The following is a 23,737-nucleotide window of genomic DNA, read 5'->3' as shown; positions in this document are numbered from 1 at the left end:
TAAAACCACGATATTCATCCTCCATACTTGCCCATTCCATGTCACTCTCAACTCTTCCACGTATTGCATCTTGAATTCTCAAGTCACGGTCAATCCCACCCCTAGGATCTCCCCCATCATCCACTAATACATAAGCCCCATTGACTTCATTGTGGTGAGGACCAGTATCCTCAGCAGCTGGCACCTCAAAATATTCTTCAGCACTATGATAGTCCTCCTGGTTAACTCCCTCCTCCTCATTCAGCCATCCTTCCGTACCCCTTATATTTCCAGCCTGACCCAGTCCCTTACCATCATTTCTAACATGATGATTCCCTTGTTCCTCTAACTGGTCTCCATTACCTTGTCCCACTCTATTATCCTCTCTCATCTCAACATCCCCATTAGAATCACGGGTTCTATTATCCACCCTCTCACCTGTTTCACCTATGTGTACAGCTCCAGGTCCTACTTGAAATATAACAGGCCCAGCAAAGGGTTGGGCCGTCACAGCAAACCTCATCCCCGGAGACACCCTTCCCCCTGGCGTAATACCCAGATCAAATAAAACCATTCTTTCCCTTTCCTGTCTTCTAAAGGTTTCCCCTGCTAGCCTCCTATTCCCCAACTGAAGTTTCGAAGAGATATGCTTCGTAGTTGAGGGAGTGGCCCTTAGGTCAAGATTGAACATGGTGTGACTGCTATTTGTTTGGAAAACCACGAAACCCCTCCCCACTGAACGATCCATCATGTCATTAATACTCGAAACAACATTCATCATGGACTCCCTACACTGAGATCCCCTATGTCCCACCTTTCCACACCTTATGCAATACTTAAAAATTTCCTCATACTTGAATTGGACCCATAGCAAGTGACCCCCATCCATAGCCAGGAAGAAACCGGGCATTAAGGGTTCATTTAGTTGAAGGCAGACCCTTAATCTTAGATAGTCATTACTTGGAATAACATCAAAAGGCTCTACTTGATAATGGTGACTCAACAACTTACCAGCTACATGAGCAACGTGCATATTCAGGCACTCAAAAGGCAGGCCACACACCCTGACCCACAATTCCGCATAAGGGAATCGTACAGTTCTTGGAATAGTGTCAGGGAACCATCTGGCAATCACCATTAGAGCACCATCAAAGCTGACCGTACTCCTTGCTAAAAGTCCCTCATGGTCAGCAGTATCCTCACAGTGGAAAACATATATATCCCCCATCTTGAAAACTCTTATCCTCCCATTCGTACTCCATTTTCTCCGTATCAGCTCATTGATCATGGCAGCATCAAATAAGCGATAATCTACCAGAAAACCCAGACAACAGTTACCCCAGAACTCCCTTGATTTGCCCAGTTCAGCTGGATCAACGTTAATGACTCCACCTGACCTTGGGTACCTCCATAAATTTGCATGCAAAGGGTTTGATGGGTTGAACTCAGCACCAGGGTGAATTTGATGGAAATTTTGTGGATGAGCATCATTCTCATAGTCCATATCTTTGGTATAAATTGGTTGATTAAGATTAGGATTTTGCGATAAATGAAAGCAATGTTTTAAGTTATTAGAGTGATTGGAGATTGATGGATTGAAATTTGATGGATTGAATTTCCCCATTTCTCCGACTATAAATAAGGGATTTGAAAAAAAGGGAAGTAGAAACGATCACTCCGAAATCATAATCGTTCCACCAATCATCAGAAAAAGGAGAACCTTAAGAACACCTCGATCCTTCCAAAAGCAGAAACCCCCAGTAATTGAAACTGTTTTGTAATGATAACGAGATATTAATGACGGATCAATACGGAATAGGGTAATAGTAATAGGAGAATTAGGACAAAAACCCTAGATTCCTTCAAAATACAACCTATTAAAAAGTGCTAGAATTTGATTCCTCAAAAAAAAAAAAAAGTGCTAGAATTTGCAGAGACACATTGAAAATGATCAACTGGAAAGATAATTGGTTAAATTAGATAAACTTCAATACGCAATAGGTAGTTGTAGCTGTAGGTTAATTAGGACAAAACCCTTTGATTCCCTGAAACACCCAATTAGCATGGGAAAAGCAGGGTTATTTGCAGAAGAAATCAATGATTTAGATTTTTGGTTAAAGTGAAATGATTAAGATTTTGGTTAATGTGAAAAGGAATAAGCTTCGTTGCTCTCAAAAAAGAGAGAAAAAGCTCTCTCTAGAAAAATAGAGAGAGAAAGTGTGATTGAGGCAGGTAAGTTTTAGCACGAAATTTACTGAAAACATAGACAACTATTAAATACAAGTGTACAATGTAAAAGGAAAATTCAGATTCACAACTCTTAAACTTAACCGTCAATTAAAACAAATAATCTGAACTACTCCCTCACATTATCAAAACTCAAAAAGCACATCATCCACATTATAAAAACACAAATGACGTGCAATTTCAGTTCTTGTGCATGGAAAACCTACTACATGACTGACTACATTCTCTACACCTGATGTGTATTCCACTACTTTCCCGATATATCTATATCTATTTTTCAGAATCAACTATAATTGTCACCCACTATATCAACAAACATCCAACTCAAATCGTTTTCTTTGAATCCCAACTGAGGTATGTTATTTTACAATCCTAATTATTTGTTTACTTTTTACTCCTATATTCTTTGTTTATTTAATCAATGGTACACAAATAATTTAGAGGGAGAGCGTATCTTACTACTTATATTGGTAATTATGGTTGAGTGTTTAATCAATAAGGAACCGTCTCAGATTAATTTACACTCTGCCCTAAGACCGTCTTATTCAATAATTTGTGGTCTTAGTATGTTTTGATCACACATTTTTATATGAAAATTGATCATAACCCGTTTTACTGTTGACTTTGTTAATATGCTGTATTGATTTAATGGACATACGTAAATCCCAATTTATATTTCCAGGGAAAACAATTAAATTTTGAAATTTGTACTGTTATTTTTTTTCTTATGGAAGTTCTGTTGCATTGATTGTGGTAATTTAGTGATGGAAGTTTTTCAGACAATAGTAGGAAGTTGAAGTTGAAGTTGAATGGGTAGGCAAAGAGTATGGAAATTTATCATTTAAATTAAATACATAATTGTTCAGGGGTAAAGTTGGGTACATCTCGACTTCCCTAAACCCGACTTGTAGATGGGTAGGGAAGTGTTTTTCCTTCATCTGGGTAAGGTTGTACATTTTGACCAGTTTAAATGTTTGTGAATAGATTGTTGCATTATCTTTCACTTGCTTATTTGAAAACTGAGATGGTGAAACTTGATCATATTCGGTTGGATAAATTTTGGTTCTTGAGTTCTTACTTACTTCTTAGTAAGCAAGTTACCCAAGTCCGTTTTGTAGCTTCAATAATTTACATTTTTCCAACTATGATAAGTTTTTATTTTTATTTCAGTGATTTCTCATTCACGACTCCAACTGGTGATTTATGTTAGCCGACTCAAATCAATTTGGGATTTAGCCCTCTTATTGTTGTTCTTGTGATGATATCAGGTAGTTTTGCGCAGAATCTTCTCTGATACAGCTTCTTGCTTAACCGTCGGAGTACGTGACTTGATCCGTTGGACGATGGAAACTGTAGGCGATGATGAAATCGATAATTGTTTGATCAAACTGGTTAGGTTACAATCTAAGTTCAACTGCATATCATGCTTTAATATATATATTATTGACTGACACTGTTGGATGAATGTGTTCAGAGAGTCAATGCTAAAAGGAGGCTCGATAATGTTTATATTGGTTGTGGAGCTGGATTTTCGGGTGACAGACCAAGGGCAGCTCTTAAATTGCTTCAAAGTGTGGAGAAACTCAACTATCTTGTTCTTGAATGCCTTGCTGAGCGTACTCTAGCTGACCGCTACAAAGAGAAGCAGTCAGGGGGAGACGGTTATGATCCACGCAGTATGTCTTTTTACATTCACAGTTTTTGAACCATGGCAATCGTTATGTTATTGTACTATCTTTAAATGCTGATTAGAGAGAGTACATTACCCCCAATAACTCAAGAACTCTCACAAATGGCGGGGTAAGGGAGATTGGATGTATGATATGTATACAGTTGACTGCTATCTCACAGTAAAAAGTAGCGTAAAGTCCGTAAACAATTTAATGAGCCATTCTGCTTTATTTCCATGACCCACAAACCGAATTTGAAATGGATGATTACTGATTAGTGAATATGGAATGGTCTTGTGGTGTGGTTTCCTATCCTTTTGTGAGACTTCCGCTGCCCTTGGTTGATACTTGATGTATGATATGTATACAGTTTCTGAGTGGATGCAGATGCTCTTACCTTTGGCACTGCAGAGAGGAACATGCATAATTACAAACATGGGTGCAAGTAAGTAGCGTTTTAGTGTTATACGAAGTTTCATATTACATTCAATTAACGAGTCAATCTGATTTGTTGTTCATTTATGTTGTCTGATCCGGCTATGTTCGCATGAAGTGGATCCAATTGGTGCTCAACAGAAGGTCCTAGAAACTGCCAGCAGCCTGGGGCTCAGCATAACAGTAGCTATTGCTCATGAAATTGACTTGAAAGATTCAGGTAACAGCTGTTTTATTGCATTGGATAAAAAAATTGGTTTACCTGATCGTTATAAAAGCCAAATTTCATAGTACTGAATCTCAGAAAATCCACTGCTTTCATAATGTTTTTCTTGTAATTCAGGGTTAGGATGTCCAACAAAAAATGGTTTAGTCAAGGATGGTGTAAGACATTACTCTTTGTCCCTTATGCTCTTATTTCATGAGCAATTTGTCCCTTATGCTCTTATTTTACTGCTATATATAAGAACTAGTGCTATGAGTGTTAACGAAGATTTCTTCTCTTCCGTGATATTGAAGGGTATTAGCACGTATCTAGGAGCAGCTCCTATCGTCAGGTGTCTTGAATCATACAAGCCAAATGTCGTCATTACCAGTCGTGTAGCAGATGCTGCTCTATTTCTTGGCCCAATGGTAAGAATTTGTCCATGCTGCCTTCCTTGAGAAATCAAGAATGCACATACCTAGATATATGAAGTGTCAGATTTGATGAAGTTAATTCTCAAATCATAGCATAACACAAACAATGAAGGTCTCTGTTGCACACCCTTCTCTAGAACTGGTTTCCCTGGATACAATGCTTAAATATTTGTATCGAAGAGCTCAAAAGCTGCTTTGAATTGTGTACTCAGCTATTAATTCTGATATACTTATAAAAATACTGGTTGGTCTTGTGATCACTGCTAGATAATAGTTCCAATATTTAAAAAAATGAGTTGAAAATAACAAGGCGGAGCCTTAACTACCAAAAAAAAAAGGTTCTATGCTCACTGTAATTGATTCCCTTGTGTAGTTTGTTGTATCATCTCAATAACCTATGCCCTGTGTTTTATCAAGATGGTGTACTCGCAATCTCTAAATATGAGACGCTGGGGACCCTGTCTCAAAATGAGATTACCTGTAACGGTCGGACACGTCTTCTAGAAAAAATATATCATTAAAATATGAAATGTTGAGTTTTAAAGTGAAATGGGAAAATGTTTGAGACAGCGCTATAAATTGTCAAAAACCATAGTGTATGCTTCGTATCTCTACTAGAAATGTTGTATCGGTGAGTGTCAAATAGTTCCATATTCTTGAGTGTTTTGTTGGACACGGTTATGACCCCAAACCAAGTGACATATGCCTACCCTTAGGTTTATGAACTGGGCTGGAACTGGGATGACCTGGAGCAGCTAGCTCAGGGGGCTTTAGCTGGTCACCTTTTGGAGTGTGGTTGTCAGCTAACTGGAGGTTACTTTATGCATCCAGGTTTGTTCTTAATGTTCATAATCCTTAAGACTGACTATGGTAGTCTTAGCTCCTCCATATTACAATGCTTTAACATGCTATCTAATCTATATCTAACAACTGCGGACCTAGAACCCTGTTGAATATTGCAAAAATATTATTATACAAAAATTTAAAATGTTTTAAGCACAACTAATCTTTTCTCTCGATTTAAATTTTAAGTTTTTATAAAAGAAAGACGGAATTCGATTTTAAAACCCCTAAGTTTACCTTGACTTTCCATTACATTTTCGTTCTTCCTTTTTGTTTTTCATCTTCCCTTTTTTTATTCGCATTTTGAGGCGTGCGTTCACCATTGACGGTTCGAAAGGATGATTCATGTCAGCCGACCCCAAATCATTTTGGGATTAAGGCTCTGATGTTGTTGTTGTTGTTGTTGTTGTTGTTGTTGTTGTTGTTGTTTTAAGCACAATTAAAAGGGAAATGGCAAAAGAGAACTTTCCGGTGTTCAAGGATCCTGGGTCTTGTGACGTGCATCCGACATTACATCTAACCATCAGTCTTTATTTTCATGCAGGAGACAAATATAGAGATCTATCTCCCTCATGTCTTTTAGATTTATCACTTCCTTTTGCCGAAGTAAGTTACAAAGGACAAGTATGTGTAGCAAAAGCAGATGGCAGCGGTGGTATTCTGAATTTCAGTACTTGTGCTCAACAGCTCCTCTATGAGATTTTTGATCCAAGTGCTTATATTACTCCTGATGTGGTATGATAGATCCTAAAGTTTGTTCTTTTGGAATTTACTCGAGATGACTGATTTAGGATATCATTCTTGTTAGCCAGGTCTTAGATATCCGGGATGTGACATTTGAATCCTTATCAAGCAACAAAATTCTCTGCACTGGAGCGAAACCATCGAAAACATCAACTCCTGAGAAGCTTCTACAGTTAGTACCAAAGGTAATGAACATGTCCGTACCTTGCTGATCCATACCCCACAGCTATAAATGTAGCTTTCGGCAGAGCAATGATCCGTATCCTGGTAGTTTGTAATTATCCGGCATCATCGTGCTTATGTTTAAATCACCGACTGGATTAGGGGATTTTGAGGGAAAGGGAGGTGCGGGACGAAATTGAGTCGCTTCCCATATTTTCTTTCATCCAAACTAGGGAAACTGTCCCTCTTCCTTTCCCTTCTCTTTCCCTCCAAATCTATGTATCTGAACAAGGAGTAAAGAAAAGTGAGACTGCAATTGGGTTTAATCCTTGCATTATTTTCAAGGAATATTTTGTTGTTTCTCCTCTTTTTCTTTAGTAAAAGAAAGATCGTACAAGTTATTCACAGGAACTGGGGGTCTTTGATTAGGAGCAAGACCACGAGAGTAGTTTACATTTCTTTCTTTAGTTTCTTTTTTCAACTTTACTGGGTGAACTCCTCGTGCACTAGTGTGGATGTGTATCCTTTTTTAGGTTGTAATCAGTATGTCAGGACAATGTGTGAAAAACTCTGTGTTCTAGAATTGTTCATGTTCATTTGTGTTCTTGTTCTTCTCTTGTCTGGTACAGGAATCTGGATGGAAAGGTTGGGGAGAGATATCTTATGGAGGTTACCAATGTGTAAAACGAGCAAGATTGGCCGAGTATCTGGTAAGTCTACATTTTGGCTTAAAAAAACAAATAAAAATCCCGCTAGCATGCAGGTGACTGTCTCGCTAGGAAGGAGGGGGTGTCGAGGGTGGAAGGGCAGAATATTTGGCCTCAATAAAGGGGGCAGACTTTGAGATACCCAGTTCACCGGGTAAAATTATCCATTTTGGTCTGGTTTGTGTCCAGCCAAGAACTCAAAATAATCACCATATGACATGAGGGCTCATGGATTTAATACCTTTTCAGGTTAGATCCTGGATGGAAGAATCATATCCGAGTAAAAATAGCTGCATAATTTCTTATATTATCGGACTTGATAGTCTGAAAGTGGCGAACAGTGAAAGTCTAACTTCAATGGAAGCTGGCTGCCGAGATATAAGGTTACGCATGGATGGGTTATTTGAATCAAAGGAACACGCAGTTCAATTCGTCAGAGAGTTCACTGCGTTGTATACTAATGGACCTGCAGGTTGTGGTGGAATCAGGTAACTGAGTATGTATTTCCCATTTCACTCTTTTTTTTTTGAAATATATGAAGAATTTATGGTTCTGTAACCGGTTATTCTCAAATCTCATGATATTTTTCCCTGGAATGCAGTTCTGGACATCGTAAAGAAATCCTTCTGGAAAAGCATTTGGTATGTTTCCTTGATTCCCTTCTGCAGTGCTTTTACTGTGAGTGGTCAGTACTGTATCTGTTTGGCTTTTGAATCATTGGCAGATCTCAGACTCAAGAGTACAAGAGCTGAGTGATTTGTCCATCCTACTTATAAGTTATATAAGTTATATATTGTGAAGTAATGGTCGGTCAGATGCAATTCTCTATGCATTTTCATCAGAACTCATACGAAAACAAACTTAGTGTTTGCCGGGTTAAATTTCGATTATCCAACATGCCTAACCCTGCTATAGCCTATAGGTGCTTTGAGCTACTAGGATAATGGTGTTGTACAGTCAATGTTTGACTGGAACTGGGCAGTTCAAGTGTAAAATACATAGTGATTCTTAATCTCTCACTGAAAAAAGTTCGAGAAAAACCAGTGACTCTTGATGAGGGAAATAAGACAATTTCCGCATTCCTTTTTGTTCACTAGAAAAATGTTAATAATTAAATTTACGCAGGTTGGACGTGACTCTATCTTCTGGCATATAGGGGCTAAAAGCACAGATACGGGTACCCCACACAGCGAAAATCACGGTAACCCGAAGAAACCCAAGACTCAAGTATCTGTACCGCACAAATTCCCGTTACCAGTCAAGGTCGATGATTTATACAGTCAAAACCCAGAAACTGTATCAAATGAACTTCAACGGTCACCTGCACCCTCTGGCAAGAAGGTTTCTCTCTATGAAGTTGCACATAGCAGGGTCGGAGATAAAGGGAACGATATTAACTTCTCGATAATCCCACATTCCCCCTCAGATATCGAGAGGTTAAAGACGATCATAACCACGCAATGGGTCAAGGAAGTACTATCTCCTCTTTTGAATCCTTCTCCCTTTCTTGCAGCAGAATATATTCAGAAGAGAGATAAATGGGTTGCAGAAAATGTAAAAGTTGAGATTTATGATGTTAAAGGGACTGGATCTCTGAATGTCGTCGTTCGCAATATTCTCGACAGTGGCGTTAATTGCTCTAGGAGGATTGACCGCCATGGAAAGACCATTTCTGATATCATACTATCCCAGCAAATTGTGTTGCCTTAGTTTCTATTCCAAAGCACTTTGTAAGTTTGTATTGCCTTGGTTTCTATTCCAAAGCAAAATGCTTCAGTAAAATTATGTGCGTGCAATTCTTATACATGGTTTGTGTAATACTGGCGAAGTACGGAGTAATTCGCAATGCTACTTTTATAATGTTTCATCACGAAATATATTTACTATTATTCTATCACGAAATCAATACGTGATATAAATATTTTTACCTCGGTAACTAATACAAGGGGAATAAAATTTGAGGTCACATAAGTTCTTATATGAGATCGTCTACAATAATCTATAAAATACTATTAAAAGCCTAGGCTAAAATGACCCATAAACTCCATGTAGACAAATCCACATAGGATTTAGAAATGCCACGCAGTAGTCTAAGTGTCAATTTTCTAAACTATTGTGGTTTGTGTACTAGGTAGCGTAGCCTCGCTAGAAAATTCTTTGCTTGAGCTAAAAAATATTAAAAATTAATTAGTCTATTAAATTTCCTCTCATTGTTGTTGAGTTGAGCGTTCAAAATTCTTTTTAAGTCCTCCGTCTCTTCGACATGCTTTTCAGTTTATTGGAACTCTTCCATTCCCCCTCTTTACTTCCTAATTAATTTTAATTATTAATTCATCATGCATAAATTGGAGTCTCTTTAACCGCTGACCCTCCTCTCTATAAAATGGAGTTGTCCCTCATAAACTCCATGAATTGCAATAGCCTTAGTGGAGATATTGTATAATATTTGTAAGTTTGCATACTTTATCCTTCCATACAATGATAATATTACTGTTCGTAATTTTTATATTGGTATAATGAATGACACTATGATTTCAGGTTCAAGATTACTCACTCATTTAATTGCTTTTTAATGGGATTGCTCTGTTTTTTAGTTAAGCTTTCCGTATTTTGTTGAATTAGGATTTTGGAGAATGCTAATGTTTAATGATAATTATGGGATAAAATTTGAAGGGGAAGGGGACAATAAAAGTGGGATGGAGGGAGTGTAATTTATTATGATGTTCTTATTTTCATTATTATCTTCTATGGTAATTAAGCTTTCAATTGTCTTTTTTTTATTGGTAATTTTCAAGTCATTGTAGATTACCAAGTTGGGTACTAATGACAGCGATCGATGAATCAATTTTCATATGCTACACACCTGGCGAAGGGACTTGTGTTGTAATGTACAAAGCCGTTGATACCCATGTATATCTTTCGTCTTAATTCTTAATGATCCATAATATACAAACTTAACCTATATGTCAAGGTTATTGTATAGCAAAGTTTGTTCTTTGGCTTGGGAACAAATTTGGATGTTAGCAGCGTCATCTTCATGTAATTTTATTGTAGCGTCATCGGTTTTGTTTGTAGTTGTTTGATTATTGAATGGATTGATCGGAGATTGGTTAAATCTTTGAAGCTGCAGTCGATTGGTTGTTTTATAGCTCAAATGTGTAGTTGAATTGGGAGCAATAAAGATCACTAATTGAATGATTTTGAAACTTCGTTAAATGACAGACATAAGTGTGAAGTAAGATAATGCCAAAGCCTGTTTGTATATTTCTACGGAGTATGAGTTTGGATAGGCTGCATCAAAGCCAATTCAATGCAGGCGGATGAGTATGACGAGTTGACAACCCCTCGAATCGTTGCTGTTAGGGTGCAAGCCCTTTATGTTTACTTAGTATCCTCATGAATTGGTATTTACTTAGGACATCTTAATGCTTCTTTAGGTGGTATCTGACTACCTTCAAATCTGCAATTACAATAATTTAGCTCCCACATTTGGCCAGAATGCTCCAAGTCTCCCAAGTCCCAACTGATGAATGTGTGCTAAATGAAAAGAACATGTAGAGTAGCTAATGCGTGTACTGCGTATGTGAATTTGATCCATACAATGAGCCGTAACAGTTAAGACTATATAAAATTGTTTATGTTACCGACTTATTAACCCTTCAATCAAATCAAATGATGAATATTGAGATTCTTTTTAGTTGGTTACACTACAACGATATTATAATACCTTTATAACAAGAATTCCAAAACAAGTAATCAATATAAGACCCGTGATTTTCACGGGTTACAAAACTAGTTATTCATTATAAGAGCACACCAGTGGATAAAACATGTGAACTTTTTTGTTTTTAATGTTCTTATCGCTCAAAAATGTATTTGTGACACTTTTAATTGATACTCGTTTTTATATGTTAGTATCTAATTTATTGTATTTTGTTGTCTTTCATAATTATCATGTACCTTTGTTAGGGTGAAAAGTTTCACAATAATTTATCATGTTAGATTGTTATCGACTTACAAGAGAGTTATCCTAGCAATACAAAAATAGCAATATAGTTGGTTTCATATTAAATTTCCATCATTTGATTTGGAAGGAACCACACAACCTTTCATTTTTGTTTCTTCCACATTTTTTGCTTTACCTTTGAATTCTCACCTCAAAATTTAGGATGTTTATATGTTTTAAGAGATAAAGACACAAATGTCTCTTTAAAGTTTTAAAAATATTTGAGATTAAGGTAGCCATATAAAAAAAAAACAAAAAAATAATAAAGGTTACCTCATTGAATAATCTGTTTATTAGGGGAAATTGAATGATCAATTAGTGTTCTTGATCATCATCCATCCCCTAGTAAATAAAACTCATTTCATAAAAATCGTTTAGAGAAATACTTAGTAATATAAATAGAAAAGGTGAAAATATGGCATTTACCGGGACTCTTGATAAATGCAAGGCTTGTGATAAAACTGTATACTTTAATGATCTTCTTACCGCTGATGGAATAATTTATCATAAGTCATGTTTTAAATGCACTCACTGCAAAGGAACTCTTGTGGTACATATTTCTTTAAATTCTTTAATTGTGATAGTCTCTAAATAAAATATGCTACTTTGTTATTATTTGATGATAATTATGATTAATTATTAATGTATGCATAATTGTAATTTGATTTATGATAGATGAGCAACTACTCCTCAATGGATGGAGTTCTTTATTGCAAAACACATTTTGAACAACTTTTCAAAGAGTCTGGAGATTTTAGAAAGAATTTTCACTCAGGTAATATGTCATATGATGTTTTATTTCATTCTCCATTCAAGATAATTTAACAAAAATTTCACAAAAATAATAACTAAAGAGAATTATGTGCTCATTTATAACCTTAAATTCACACTAAAAGTTCTTTCAATAGATTATACTAGTGTAGATCCCGCGCGAAAGCGCGGTTTCTTAGATCACTTTTTCATAGAGAATTTAATATTTAAACTCACTATAAAAATAAATTTTAATAATGTGTAGTAATAAGAGGTAACAGAGATAAAATAGAGATAACTTCTCACAAACAGAGAATATGGTCGTTTGGTTTAGGTGGGAATAAAATTTTTATATATAGGAAATCAAATTTTTCATGAATATGATTTCTACAAATTGTGATTGCAAAATATGTTTCCTTGATATCAAGGAATATGCATTATCAAGGAAACTAAATCCCATGTTTTTGTGAGTAAATGTCATTAAACCTTTCATAAAAATTAGTCTTTAAATGATACACTCCCTCCATTATTCTATATATGACGTTTTTGTTTTACGAGGTAAGCCTTTGACTTTCAATTATATAAAAATATAGGGTTTTTTGTAGAAAACTACCTTATATTAATGGGTATTTGTAAAAAAACTACCTTATATTATTTTTTTTGTTTTCAACTACCTTTGTTTTCTTTATTATAACTACCTACACTAAGAGTCTAGACAAACTTACTCTAATTCCTGCCTGGAACCTATCTTACTTGACTATTTTATGCTTTAATCTTGCTTAGGCCCGATTTTGGGAAGTCATGATATACTTATGCTTAAGCTTTAGTAAATGTTCGTAGTTATTATTGAAATGTGAAAATATAAATTTTGCTTACATGAAGTTAAATTGTGGTTTGGACGCAGTTGATTATTGTTGTTAAATGTAGACAGAGTCATGTGAGATAAGTTAATGTCGCTAAATGGACCAAATCTCGTCTTACTTTCAGCATAGGTAGTTTTTGACCAAAAAAGGACAAAACAAAGGTAGTATAATACAAGAAAAATAATATAAGGTAGTCTTTTTACAAATACCCCTAAATATAAGGTAGTTTTCGACAAAAAACCCAAAAATATACTTTAGAAAAAAATATGAAAAATATATCATTAGATTCGTCATAAAGTTTGCTTTCAAAAGAGTATACATTTCATATTATTAGCTTATATATTTTGAGAGATATTGAAGAGATAAGTGAGTGTCTCGAAATGTGAGAATGACATATATAAAATAATGGAGGGAGTATATATCTTTTATGTGAGGGTATATTAGTAATGTCATAATAAAGAAATCATAAGAAATGTGAAAGATCAAGTGGTTAATTCCCACATCGTGCAAGGACCGCATGCTATCTAATTTCTTATGAAACTTTCAATTCCTCAAATTTTTTTAAAATAATGAGCAACGAAAAAACGTCAACGAATTGTAATTCATAGGAAACTATTCGTATGATTTACGTGTGTTTGAGGCAATCAAGCAACCCAAATAACTATAATTAGTTGTCTGTGCTTATTTGGTTAATATACATCATTGAAGCATGGAGGATCTATATCTCATGTAGTTAAAAACATATGTACAATTTAGGTCAATTTGCTTGAACTTATTTGGGATAATGTAATAATCGAATAATATGGAAAGAGGGAATAATCAAGGTGTTTTTGGTGGGTGAATTGACACGTTATATGAGTACTTGCCATAGGAACTTCAATTCCTCCATTTTAGAAAGTTTTAGTCTACCAAATTGAAATAGTATATATACAAAATTGAAATTATGGAAAAACCATTTACTTAAATTGAAGTGACAACAATGCAAATACTCCCTTAATTATTTAATGTTCTTAACAATGCTCCGTTTTTATTTTGAAGGGGTAAAAACAGATAAGCAAAGTGAATATGTAAGTATTTATCCTTATTGTGCTGCCCAATTCATCATAACTCATGGTTACACTTATCTTCTTTGTATTAATTCGTTTATGCATAATTTTTCTTTTCATTATTATTCATCAGAGTAAGACACCCAATAAATTATCTGCTTTGTTCTGTGGAACCCAAGAGAAATGTCCAACTTGTCACAAGACTGTATACCCATTTGAGAAGGTTAGTAAGTTAATCATTAACAAAAGTCTTACGATACAATCATAAATTTTCTGTATAAAGCTTCACAATAAATTTTGTATAATATATTCGAAAACAAAATTATCATCAAAGTAACCAATCACCCGTATTATAACTATTTGCTTCCGCCATTCCAATGATAAGTTTACATTTTCTTATCTAGCCATTTCGTCATCTTTCGTTACAATTATTTATAAAGCATACCATATCTCATTTCATTGACTTTTGTTCCAAAAGTAAACATAAAAAATGATTGGATATATAATTATAGTATTATTTTATAAGAACCTTAATATTTATGTTACCTTTACTATTTATAGATAACAATGGAAGGAGAATCCTACCATAAACCATGCTTCAGGTGTGCAATAGGAGGATGTCCCCTGACACATTCATCATATGCTGCTCTTAACGGAGTGTTGTATTGCAAGCATCACTTTCAACAACTTTTTATGGAGAAGGGCAATTACTATCATGTTCTTGCTGCCGCCGCCAAAAAAAATTGTTCATCGAGAACCTTGATTGATAGTAACTCCGTACTCGGACCAGCTGACACCCAGCCTGAATTAGAGGGACAACTTGGCATGGATGAAGTTAAAGCATATTGATATTCTTTAGCCTCGGTTTTTTGAAATAAAAGTCTAAGTTGTTACTAGATTGATATGAAAAATCGAAAACATATATAATAGAAGTTAATGAAAAAATTCTCTTGTAACTAATAACTTTAAACCCTAATATGATAATACAATACGTACTTGTATTCGTATTTTCATGCATCTTTTGAGGGGGATCTTTCAGATACGTTTATCACTAGTTCCTACAGCCCTATTTAGACATAATTACTTCATTAAAATACTAATATATATATATATATATATATATATATATATATATATATATATATATATATATATATAGAAGAAGGATCAAGTGAGTCCACCTTAAGTCATTAAGTCCATAAGTCCCATTTAGAGCCCTTAGATTGTGAGGATGAATGGCTAAGATTACACCAAAAAGCAACTTATAACATTATAATAATATGTAGACTAATTACCTCTCTCCTTAGCCTATTAGACTTACTTGTTCCATTCTCGCATGTATGTTCCTCCATCAAATCACTTGCACGTTATTCAACTTCCCTCCACTATCTCATACAACCTCCTCATAATTTCAAAAAACCGTCCTTCCTTATTCCTGTCTTTCATCTCACATTTCTTCATTTCTTTTCTATTCCTTACTGTTCCATTTATCTTCCTTACCAAATACAACAGTTCCATTTTCTTTTCTATATTTTATCGCATTCAAACCCTTGTAGTTCCTATCTTTGTTTCTTTACCTCACTTTGAAGGCAATTCATTGATCATCCTTTATTCTTTTCTTTGTTGTAATTTTTTAATATTGCAAATTATGCTTGAGTCGTAATTGTTATATTGCGTGTTTCAATTTTATTGCGTGTTTCAATTTATGTGATTTTATTGCGTGTTTGAATTTTTAATTAAATTCATAGTGTAAATCTGAATTGATGGGTAGTGTCAATGTATTTGTTAGGGTTTTAATCGAGCCTGTTTTTGGGGACTGTAAATGTGATGTAATTGGGACTGTGAATGTGAGGACAACCCAAGTGTAAATGTGAACCAAAAAAAAGTGTAAATGTGAACAAATAGAAAGTGTAAATGTGAGGATAAGAGAAGTGTAAATGTTATCAAATAAATTGTAAATCTGACTCAATTGGAAGTGTAAATGTGAAAATATTCAAAGTGTAAATGTGAGGATAGATTAAGTGTAAACGTGAACACTAAAACTGTAAATCTAACTAAAATGGAACTGTAGATGTGAAGATAATGGAAGTGTAAATGTGAGTGTAGGAGAAGTGTAAATGTGAACAAATAAAGGGTAAATGTGAAGATACTGGAAGTGTAAATGTGAGGATAGGAGAAGTGTAAAGGTGATCAAATAAAGTGTAAATCTGTCTAAACTGGAAGTGCAAATGTGAAGATAATGGAAGTGTAAATGTGAGGGTAGAAGAATTGTAAATGTGAACAAATAAAGGGTAAATCTGACTAAATTGGAAGTATAAATGTGAAGATATTGGAAGTGTAAATGTGAGGATAGGATAAGTGTAAATGTGAACAAATAAAGTGTAAATCTGACTAAAGTGAAAGTGTAAATGTGAAGATACTGGAAGTGTAAATGTGAGGATAGAGTAAGTGTAAATGTGAACAGTTAAACTATAAATCTGACTAAATTGAAAGTGTAAATGTGAAGATAATGGAAGTGTAAATGTGAGTGTAGGAGAAGTGTAAATGTGAACAAATAAAGGGTAAATCTGACTAAACTGGAAGTGTAAATGTGCAGATAATGGAAGTGTAAATGTGAGTGTAGGAGAAGTGTAAATGTGAACAAATAAAGGGTAGATCTGACTAAATTGGAAGTATAAATGTGAAGATACTGGAAGTGTAAATGTGAGGATAGGAGAAGTGTAAATGTGAACAAATAAAGTGTAAATCTGACTAAAGTGGAAGTGTAAATGTGAAGATACTGGAATTGTAAATGTGAGGATAGAGTAAGTGTAAATGTGAACAGTTAAACTATAAATCTGACTAAATTGGAAGTGTAAATGTGAAGATAATGGAAGTGTAAATGTGAGTGAAGGAGAAGTGTAAATGTGAACAAATAAAGGGTAAATCTGACTAAATTGGAAGTGTAAATGTGTAGATAATGGAAGTGTAAATGTGAGTGTAGGAGAAGTGTAAATGTGAACAAATAAAGGGTAAATCTGACTAAATTAGAAGTGTAAATGTGAAGATATTGGAAGTGTAAATGTGAGGATAGAGTAAGTGTAAATGTAAATGTGTAGACTGTTATAAGTTGACTGATATTGTGCATTTCTTATGTACTTTTTGTGACTGATTCAGATGGTATCTGATGGAGAAGTACCTGAAAGCGAAGAACAACCACAAGTTACCCCTATCAAGCTTTTAGTTAAGTGTCGCCCCAACCGGCTTCACAAGCTTATTAGTAAGCTTAACATTGCCCAACGAGCCGCTGTACAGAGGATTGGATTTGGGGGGCTGCTTCATCTTAAACTCAGAAGTTTCCCGCTTTCACATGTTCCTGAATTTCTTGAGGCTTTCAGCTATGGTTCTCATGTTTTCAGGGCATCGGAGTTGAAGGAGTTTATGGTTACTAAGTATGATGTCTATGACTGTTTCATGTTACCTGTTGGTGAGAGAGAGATGGAAATAGTACCTACTGGACATATGCCTGGTGCTAAAGATGAAAAATATGTGCGCATAAAACAACTGTGGCGCAAAAAGTTCAAAGTGAAATCAAATTCTGATTCTATTCCTTTAGGAGATGTCTTCAATTATATTGAGTCAAAGCAATTCAAAGATGGAGGTGATGAATTCTGCCGCCTGTTTGTGCTTCTTAGCATTTCATCATTCCTTACACCGACATTGAACAACGACATTGAAATCAAACTTTTGAAAGTGGTTGAAGATGTGAGTGCCATACCGGAGTATGCCTGGTGCTCGTATGTATTAGAATGTTTAGCTAATGCTGCAGCCGAGGCTCGCAGCGTGCAGTCACATCTGCTTGGCTGTATCCCTTTCCTTATGATTACTTATTTTCAGTGGTATGATTACCGTGCCAAGAGTTGCCCAGATGGCCTTCCACTTATTCAGCATTGGGATCTGAAAACTCTATCGAAGAGGTTAAAAGATGAGCTGGACGTGGGTCCACTGGGTCGACTAACTTTGTCGAAGGTGAAGTACCCGCGATGTCAAAACAAGACCCCTGATGAGAAGGACACTGGTAATACGATGTTGGCTATAGCTGGGGCGCCCAAGGCGCCATTGGCAAGCCCTACGCCTCTTCTGATTTCAACGTCGGGTACATCACCCGATAAGAAGTTTATTCAGATTGAACTCCCTCCCGGTGTTGAAGATGACGATGAGTTGAAAGTTAGGGCTGTAGATGTAAGATTTATGTTATGAATGTTTAATTAATCGCATATTTTTTTTAATATATATATATATATAGAAATAGGATCATATGAGTTTGGTTTTTTTGGTGAGTTACCCCTCTAAATCTGAACCACTAATCTAATCTAAGATGGATGGCTGAGATTAGATCTTACCCAACCTACAAATACCCACTTTTTCCTCAATATCTCCCATTATTAGAAAAAATCACTCTCTCTCCTCCTTCAACCTCTAAAAAAAACCGTAACAAAAAAAAAAAAAGAATCGATAAGAATTATGAAATTCAATCTTCATCAATTTCGTTCAAGTTACAGCTAACAAACTCGTCTTCATCATACTCATTCAAATTCGTCATCAATTAAGGAGATTTCGTCGTCACTTTCGCCTCATCTTCGTATTTCTCTTCAATTTCACAATAGGTAAGTACTAATTTTGTTTTTCCAGATCTGATTTGTGCGTTTTCATTATCGTTCTTATCTAATGTTCGTTTCATTTTCGTTAATTCGTTGTATATCTGCTTGTTCTTATGTCTTTGTTGTTAAATTACTTGTTCTCTCATTGTTTTTGCCAATAATTTCTAAGGTTTTGAGTTTGAGATGAGAAATCTAAATGATTTGTGCATTTTCATCTTGTTTGTAAGGTGTTTGAGTAGGTTTTTTTTTATTCAATTGTGTTTTTTGTATCTTTGATAATATCTCAAATTCTCTGGTTAATCTGTTAATAGCAGTTATTGTATTACTTTAACCGAGTTATTGTATTATTCAAACTCAGTTATTGTATTTTGTATTTTGTATTTACTTCTTGTTTGCTATGTTTGAATATATTCTGTTAATAATAGTTATTGTATTGCTTTAACCGAGTTATTGTATTATTCAAACTTAGTTATTGTATTGTTTTAACTTAGTTGTTTCAAATTAAAGTTGTTGTAAGATGGCGTATTCTTATATAATCTGTTTAGGTTGGTTATAATAATATTACACCTCAATTATTGTATTGTTTTAGCTTAGTTATTTCAATTTGGAGTTATTATTGTGGTCTCATATAATATGCTTATAATCGGTTATAATAGTATACTTTACTTCTCTAAAATATCCAGTTATTTTATAGTTGTTTTACGGTTATTGTATTATACAAACTCGTTATTGTATTTTGCGCTTACTTTTTTTGATGTTTTAATCATAACTTGTGCAGTTATTGTATTGCTTTAACCGAATTATTGTATTATTCAAACTTAATTATTGTATTGTTTTAAATTAGTTATTTCAAATTAGAGTTGTTGCAAGATGACGTCTTCTTATATAATGCTTTTAAGTTGGTTATAGTAATATTACATCTCAATTATTGTATTGTTTTAACTTAGTTATTTAAATTTGTAATTATTGTTGTGGTCTTATATAATCTGCTTATAGTTGTATAGTAATTTATAACTTACTCCCTTTTTGTTTTTATTTCTTTCAGTGAGCTTTTGTTGTCTGCTAGTTCAGCCCACATCAATAGGCAAAACATGGTTCTCGTCGGGAAGAAATATCGGTGGAAGAAACGTGAACACAACGGCAAGACACGGTTCTCGTTGGAAGAAATATTTTTAGACGTTATAATAGAGATAAATATATGTAATATTTGTGATGTACTATTGTTAGATGTATTATTTGAAATGCTTAGATGTAATGATGATGATGCTTAGCTATAATTTGTTGGAGATATTTAAGTGTAATGTGTTGGAAACAAAATAGTTATATAATAAAAGTACGTGATTTGTTTTAGCCATGTTATATATGATTATTTCATTTTTCAGATTTTGCAATTGCATTAACCAATCTCAATGATTGATTGAATGGAAATGACTAGTTATTCAATTAAAGAAGATGAAAACAAACACACGATAGATATTTGAATATATTTGAGTTTCATCTTAATACAATAACACAATTTACTCATTACAATAACCGAGTTTCTACATTACAATAACTACAAATACCAGAGTTTTACATTACAATAACTGAGTTTCTACATTACAATAACTGAGTTTCTACATTGGAATAATTACAAATACCAGAGTTTCTACATTACAATAGCTGAGCTTTTCTACATTACAATAACTGAGTTTCTACATTACAATAATTGAGCTATTCAATTAAACAAGATGAAAGCTAACAACAAATGACCAAGTATATACATCAATTTTTCCATTGAACGTCAATTATCCGCGTCTATCTTGATTCAATCTGCAAATCACCAAAAAGAAGAATATAACTTAACAGAACATCATATAGAATGACTCGGTCAATATATTATAATAACTAGACTATAAAATAACTGTAATTGAGTTTAAACAACTAACGAGTGAATAACTGAATCACATATAGAATAACTGACTTTATTCATTACAATAATCGAGTTTCTACATTACAATAACTACAAATATCAGAGTTTCTACATACCATAACTGAGTTTATACATTACAATAACTGACATCCTACATTACAATAACTGAGTTTCTACATTACAATAACTGAGTTTCTGCATTTGAATAACTATTAAATAACCACGTTTCTTCATTACAATAACTGAGTTTCTATATTGAACTAGACATTATAACATACAATTGGTGTGCTAAGTTATATTACCAACAATTTTTCAGGATTATGATAATAAATCACCAATCAAATGCCAACGGTATGATAGACAAGCATATTAACGGAGTAACAATTGAAATAACTCGCAAAATAACATATATTCACTTACATAATCTACACTTACCTTCGTTTTGTCAATTTGCGCTAGGGTTTCTGCAAATTTTGGGTAAAAACTGACGATTGATGCGTGTATTAATCAAATTGAATGAAGATAATGAATTAATTTTGTGTTTTCAACTTGAATTACTCAAGTATTGAGAAACTTTGATTGGATTATGCCATAAATTGGAAGAAAATAGGAAAAAAGAGGGGAAGAATGAAGAAAGGGAGGGGAAAAAATAGTAAGCAGGGTAACGTAGAACAAGAATGAACTGGAAGAGAGAAATAAAAATTAAGGTTGTGTATTTTTGTGTGGGTTAATCTCAGCCCTTGATCTTGTTAGATCCAATGGTATATAAATGCGGGGGTAACTCACGAAAAGTGGCAAACTCACCGGATCCCGCCTCTATATATATATATATATATATATATATATATATATATATATATATATATATATATATATATATATATATATATATATATATATTATTAGCATATATTTTGTGTATCTAGACTCTTAAATCTTTTTTTGTTACCAACTGTAGGGTGTACACGAGCTGTACTTGAAGATTCAAAGGAACGATGTGGCCTTCTATTCCTGGTATACAGATGCAGCTGCAATGCTTAAGAATTTAACAACAGGTGCTACTTCTTCAACTGATCTTGTTCCGTCACAAGCGACGCAAGCTTTTTTTGAAGGTGTAAAGGTGAAGGAATATGTTGAAGAAGTTGGAAATTTAGCTTCCCAAATGAAGAAGTATAATGATAACGCTCCCTCATTGTCAGATGTTGGGAAGGTGACCAAGAAAAAAACAAAGGCAAACAAGAAAAAAAAAAGACCAAGGCTCCTAAGTTCGAGTTTACGCCTACTGTAGAGCCTGTATCACTTGCAGAAGATTCTGATTTGGGTGATAAAGCAGGTGATGCGGCGATGTCACAGGTAATGGAGACCGCTGATTTCTACAACACCGCTGAACTTAACGAAGCCTGTCGACGAGAGGAAGAGGAATGCGGGCTAGATTTAACCGACGACTTGACTCAATACACGATCGACCTACGATTCTAGAGAAAATTTATAGCCCGGATGAAGTTGAAGAAGCTTACACAAAGCCCTCATTGAACGAGGAGCAGGGAAAGTTTGGGAGGGGAAGTGCCGACACTAGTGGTGCCCCGAGAAAGTCAAGATGTTGTTCATAAGTGTAAGTCAGATGCAACGAATAAGGTTGATGCGGATGTGGTAGGTCAGTCAACTGAAGATGGTTCATCTTCAGTTCAACTAAAATTTATTTCGACTTCTCATATTGATAATGCGCTGCAAGGTTTGACAGATGTTGGGGATGGTGGTGGTGAAGCGGCAGAGGGCTGTGTACAGATAGGTGAGGATGAGATTGTGCAGGGTATGGATATGGAGCTGGCTCAAGAACAGGGGCCTGTTTCTGGTGAAGGGGAGGCGTCTTTTTCAAAAGTAGCGAACAAGGTGGATGCGGATGTGGTAGTCCCGTCAATTGAAGATAGTTCATCTTCATTTCAGTTGAAATTTATAGCGACAGCTGGTATTGATAACGCGCTGAAAAATTTGTCAGACAGCGGTGACAGTGAAGTGGCACAGGGTGGTGCACCGCTTCCTAACATAACAGAATCAGGGATTTTCTGTATGATGTATATGCTGATGTACGAGGGTCAACCTTTTGATCATCCAGACTTGGAGAGGAAGAGGAATCGACGGTACTTGGTAGTCGAGTTGGTGGCGACTCTTGTTCTAGCTGACATAAATGTCAACAGAGACATTTTTGAAGCAAAGTTGAATGGGTTTATCGCTGGAAAAGAAGATTTATGGGATAAGTTGCAAAAGAAGCGCAAAATTAAGGCTGTGTTATCGAAAAAGTGATCAATTTGTGGACATATTTTTTTTTGAAATGTATTTTGTTTGGCAATCTTGAACTTAGAAAAGAATGTTTTGTACTTTGGTTGGCAATGTTTGCAAGTGTAATCATTACAGTAATGAAGTGTAATGGTAAATTACACTAATGAAGTGTAATGGTTGACTATTTTTTCGCAGTTATAATCATAGTTTTTTCAAAGTGTAAATGTGACTAAATTGCAAGTGTAACTGTTAACACAGTTGCAACTTAGTCACATTTACACTTTAAGTGTAAATGTTAGCACACTTAAAGTGTAAATGTTAACACTGTCAGTGTCAACTTCATCATACTGAAAGTGTGAATGTAAACACACTGAAATTAAATTGAATTTCAGTGTAAATGTGGGGATATAGGAAGTGTAAATGTGGTGACAGCCCAAGTGTAAATGTGAACCAAAAAAAAGTGTAAATGTGAACAAATAGAAAGTGTAAATGTGAACAAATAGAAAGTGTAAATGTGAATATAGGAGAAGTGTAAATGTGAACAAATAAAGTGTAAATCTGACTAAATTGGAAGTGTAAATGTGAAGATATTCAAAGTGTAAATGTGAGGATATAGTATGTGTAAATGTGAAGATACTTGAAGTATAAATTTGCTGAGATGGCAAGTGTAAATGTTAACACCAGTTATTTGAAAATAAGTGTAACTATTACTTGAAATAACATAAGTAATCCAAAATAAGTTCAAGTAACACAATGTTTGGCTATCTAATAAAACAGAGAGATTTTGGTCTTATGATAGTGTAACTCTAACGTTGGT

General features: G+C 34.6%; 2 protein-coding genes across 5 annotated transcripts; both read left to right on the top strand.

Moving 5' to 3' along the window:
- Positions 1–2,389: 2,389 nt before the first annotated feature.
- Positions 2,390–9,290, top strand: LOC141596705 (uncharacterized). Of its 3 annotated transcripts, none has more exons than XM_074416938.1 (14): positions 2,390–2,580; positions 3,495–3,617; positions 3,701–3,902; positions 4,267–4,341; positions 4,450–4,551; positions 4,675–4,715; positions 4,851–4,964; positions 5,687–5,801; positions 6,358–6,548; positions 6,626–6,742; positions 7,349–7,429; positions 7,676–7,914; positions 8,028–8,067; positions 8,552–9,290. In XM_074416938.1, exons 2-14 carry the CDS (start codon positions 3,570–3,572, stop codon positions 9,134–9,136), a joined length of 1,950 nt encoding a protein of 649 aa, XP_074273039.1. In that variant the 5' UTR covers positions 2,390–2,580; positions 3,495–3,569; the 3' UTR covers positions 9,137–9,290. The 3 variants fall into 3 exon arrangements, with proteins under 3 accessions (XP_074273039.1, XP_074273038.1, XP_074273040.1); XM_074416937.1 differs by lacking the exon at positions 2,390–2,580 and adding an exon at positions 3,081–3,173; XM_074416939.1 differs by lacking the exon at positions 2,390–2,580 and adding an exon at positions 3,100–3,168.
- Positions 9,291–11,612: 2,322 nt separating this feature from the next.
- LOC141596704 (LIM domain-containing protein PLIM2b-like) lies at positions 11,613–15,096 on the top strand. 2 transcript variants are annotated; one of them, XM_074416935.1, is made up of 5 exons: positions 11,613–11,982; positions 12,108–12,207; positions 14,084–14,112; positions 14,225–14,314; positions 14,653–15,096. In XM_074416935.1, the coding sequence occupies exons 1-5, from the start codon at positions 11,848–11,850 to the stop codon at positions 14,938–14,940; spliced, it is 642 nt and encodes a 213-aa protein (XP_074273036.1). In that variant the 5' UTR covers positions 11,613–11,847; the 3' UTR covers positions 14,941–15,096. The 2 variants fall into 2 exon arrangements, with proteins under 2 accessions (XP_074273036.1, XP_074273037.1); XM_074416936.1 differs by lacking the exon at positions 14,084–14,112 and having other exon boundaries at positions 11,627–11,982; positions 12,108–12,224.
- Positions 15,097–23,737: the final 8,641 nt, after the last annotated feature.

The sequence above is a fragment of the Silene latifolia genome, chromosome 8 (assembly GCF_048544455.1).
Source record: "Silene latifolia isolate original U9 population chromosome 8, ASM4854445v1, whole genome shotgun sequence".
NCBI classification, from domain to species: Eukaryota; Viridiplantae; Streptophyta; class Magnoliopsida; order Caryophyllales; family Caryophyllaceae; genus Silene; species Silene latifolia.
The sequence above is the reverse complement of the archived record's forward strand: the minus strand, read 5'-3'. Positions and strand labels throughout refer to the sequence as shown.

Excerpts from the sequence above, each read along its gene's own strand:
- LOC141596705 (XM_074416937.1), top strand. The coding sequence starts at position 3,138 with ATGGGTAGGGAAGTGTTTTTCCTTCATCTGGGTAAG. Across the intron at positions 3,903-4,266 it reads AGACGGTTATGATCCACGCA|TTTCTGAGTGGATGCAGATG; the intron begins GTATGTCTTTTT and ends ATATGTATACAG. Across the intron at positions 7,430-7,675 it reads CAAGATTGGCCGAGTATCTG|GTTAGATCCTGGATGGAAGA; the intron begins GTAAGTCTACAT and ends ATACCTTTTCAG.
- LOC141596704 (XM_074416935.1), top strand. The coding sequence starts at position 11,848 with ATGGCATTTACCGGGACTCTTGATAAATGCAAGGCTTGTGATAAAACT. Across the intron at positions 12,208-14,083 it reads TAGAAAGAATTTTCACTCAG|GGGTAAAAACAGATAAGCAA; the intron begins GTAATATGTCAT and ends TTTATTTTGAAG. Across the intron at positions 14,113-14,224 it reads CAGATAAGCAAAGTGAATAT|AGTAAGACACCCAATAAATT; the intron begins GTAAGTATTTAT and ends ATTATTCATCAG.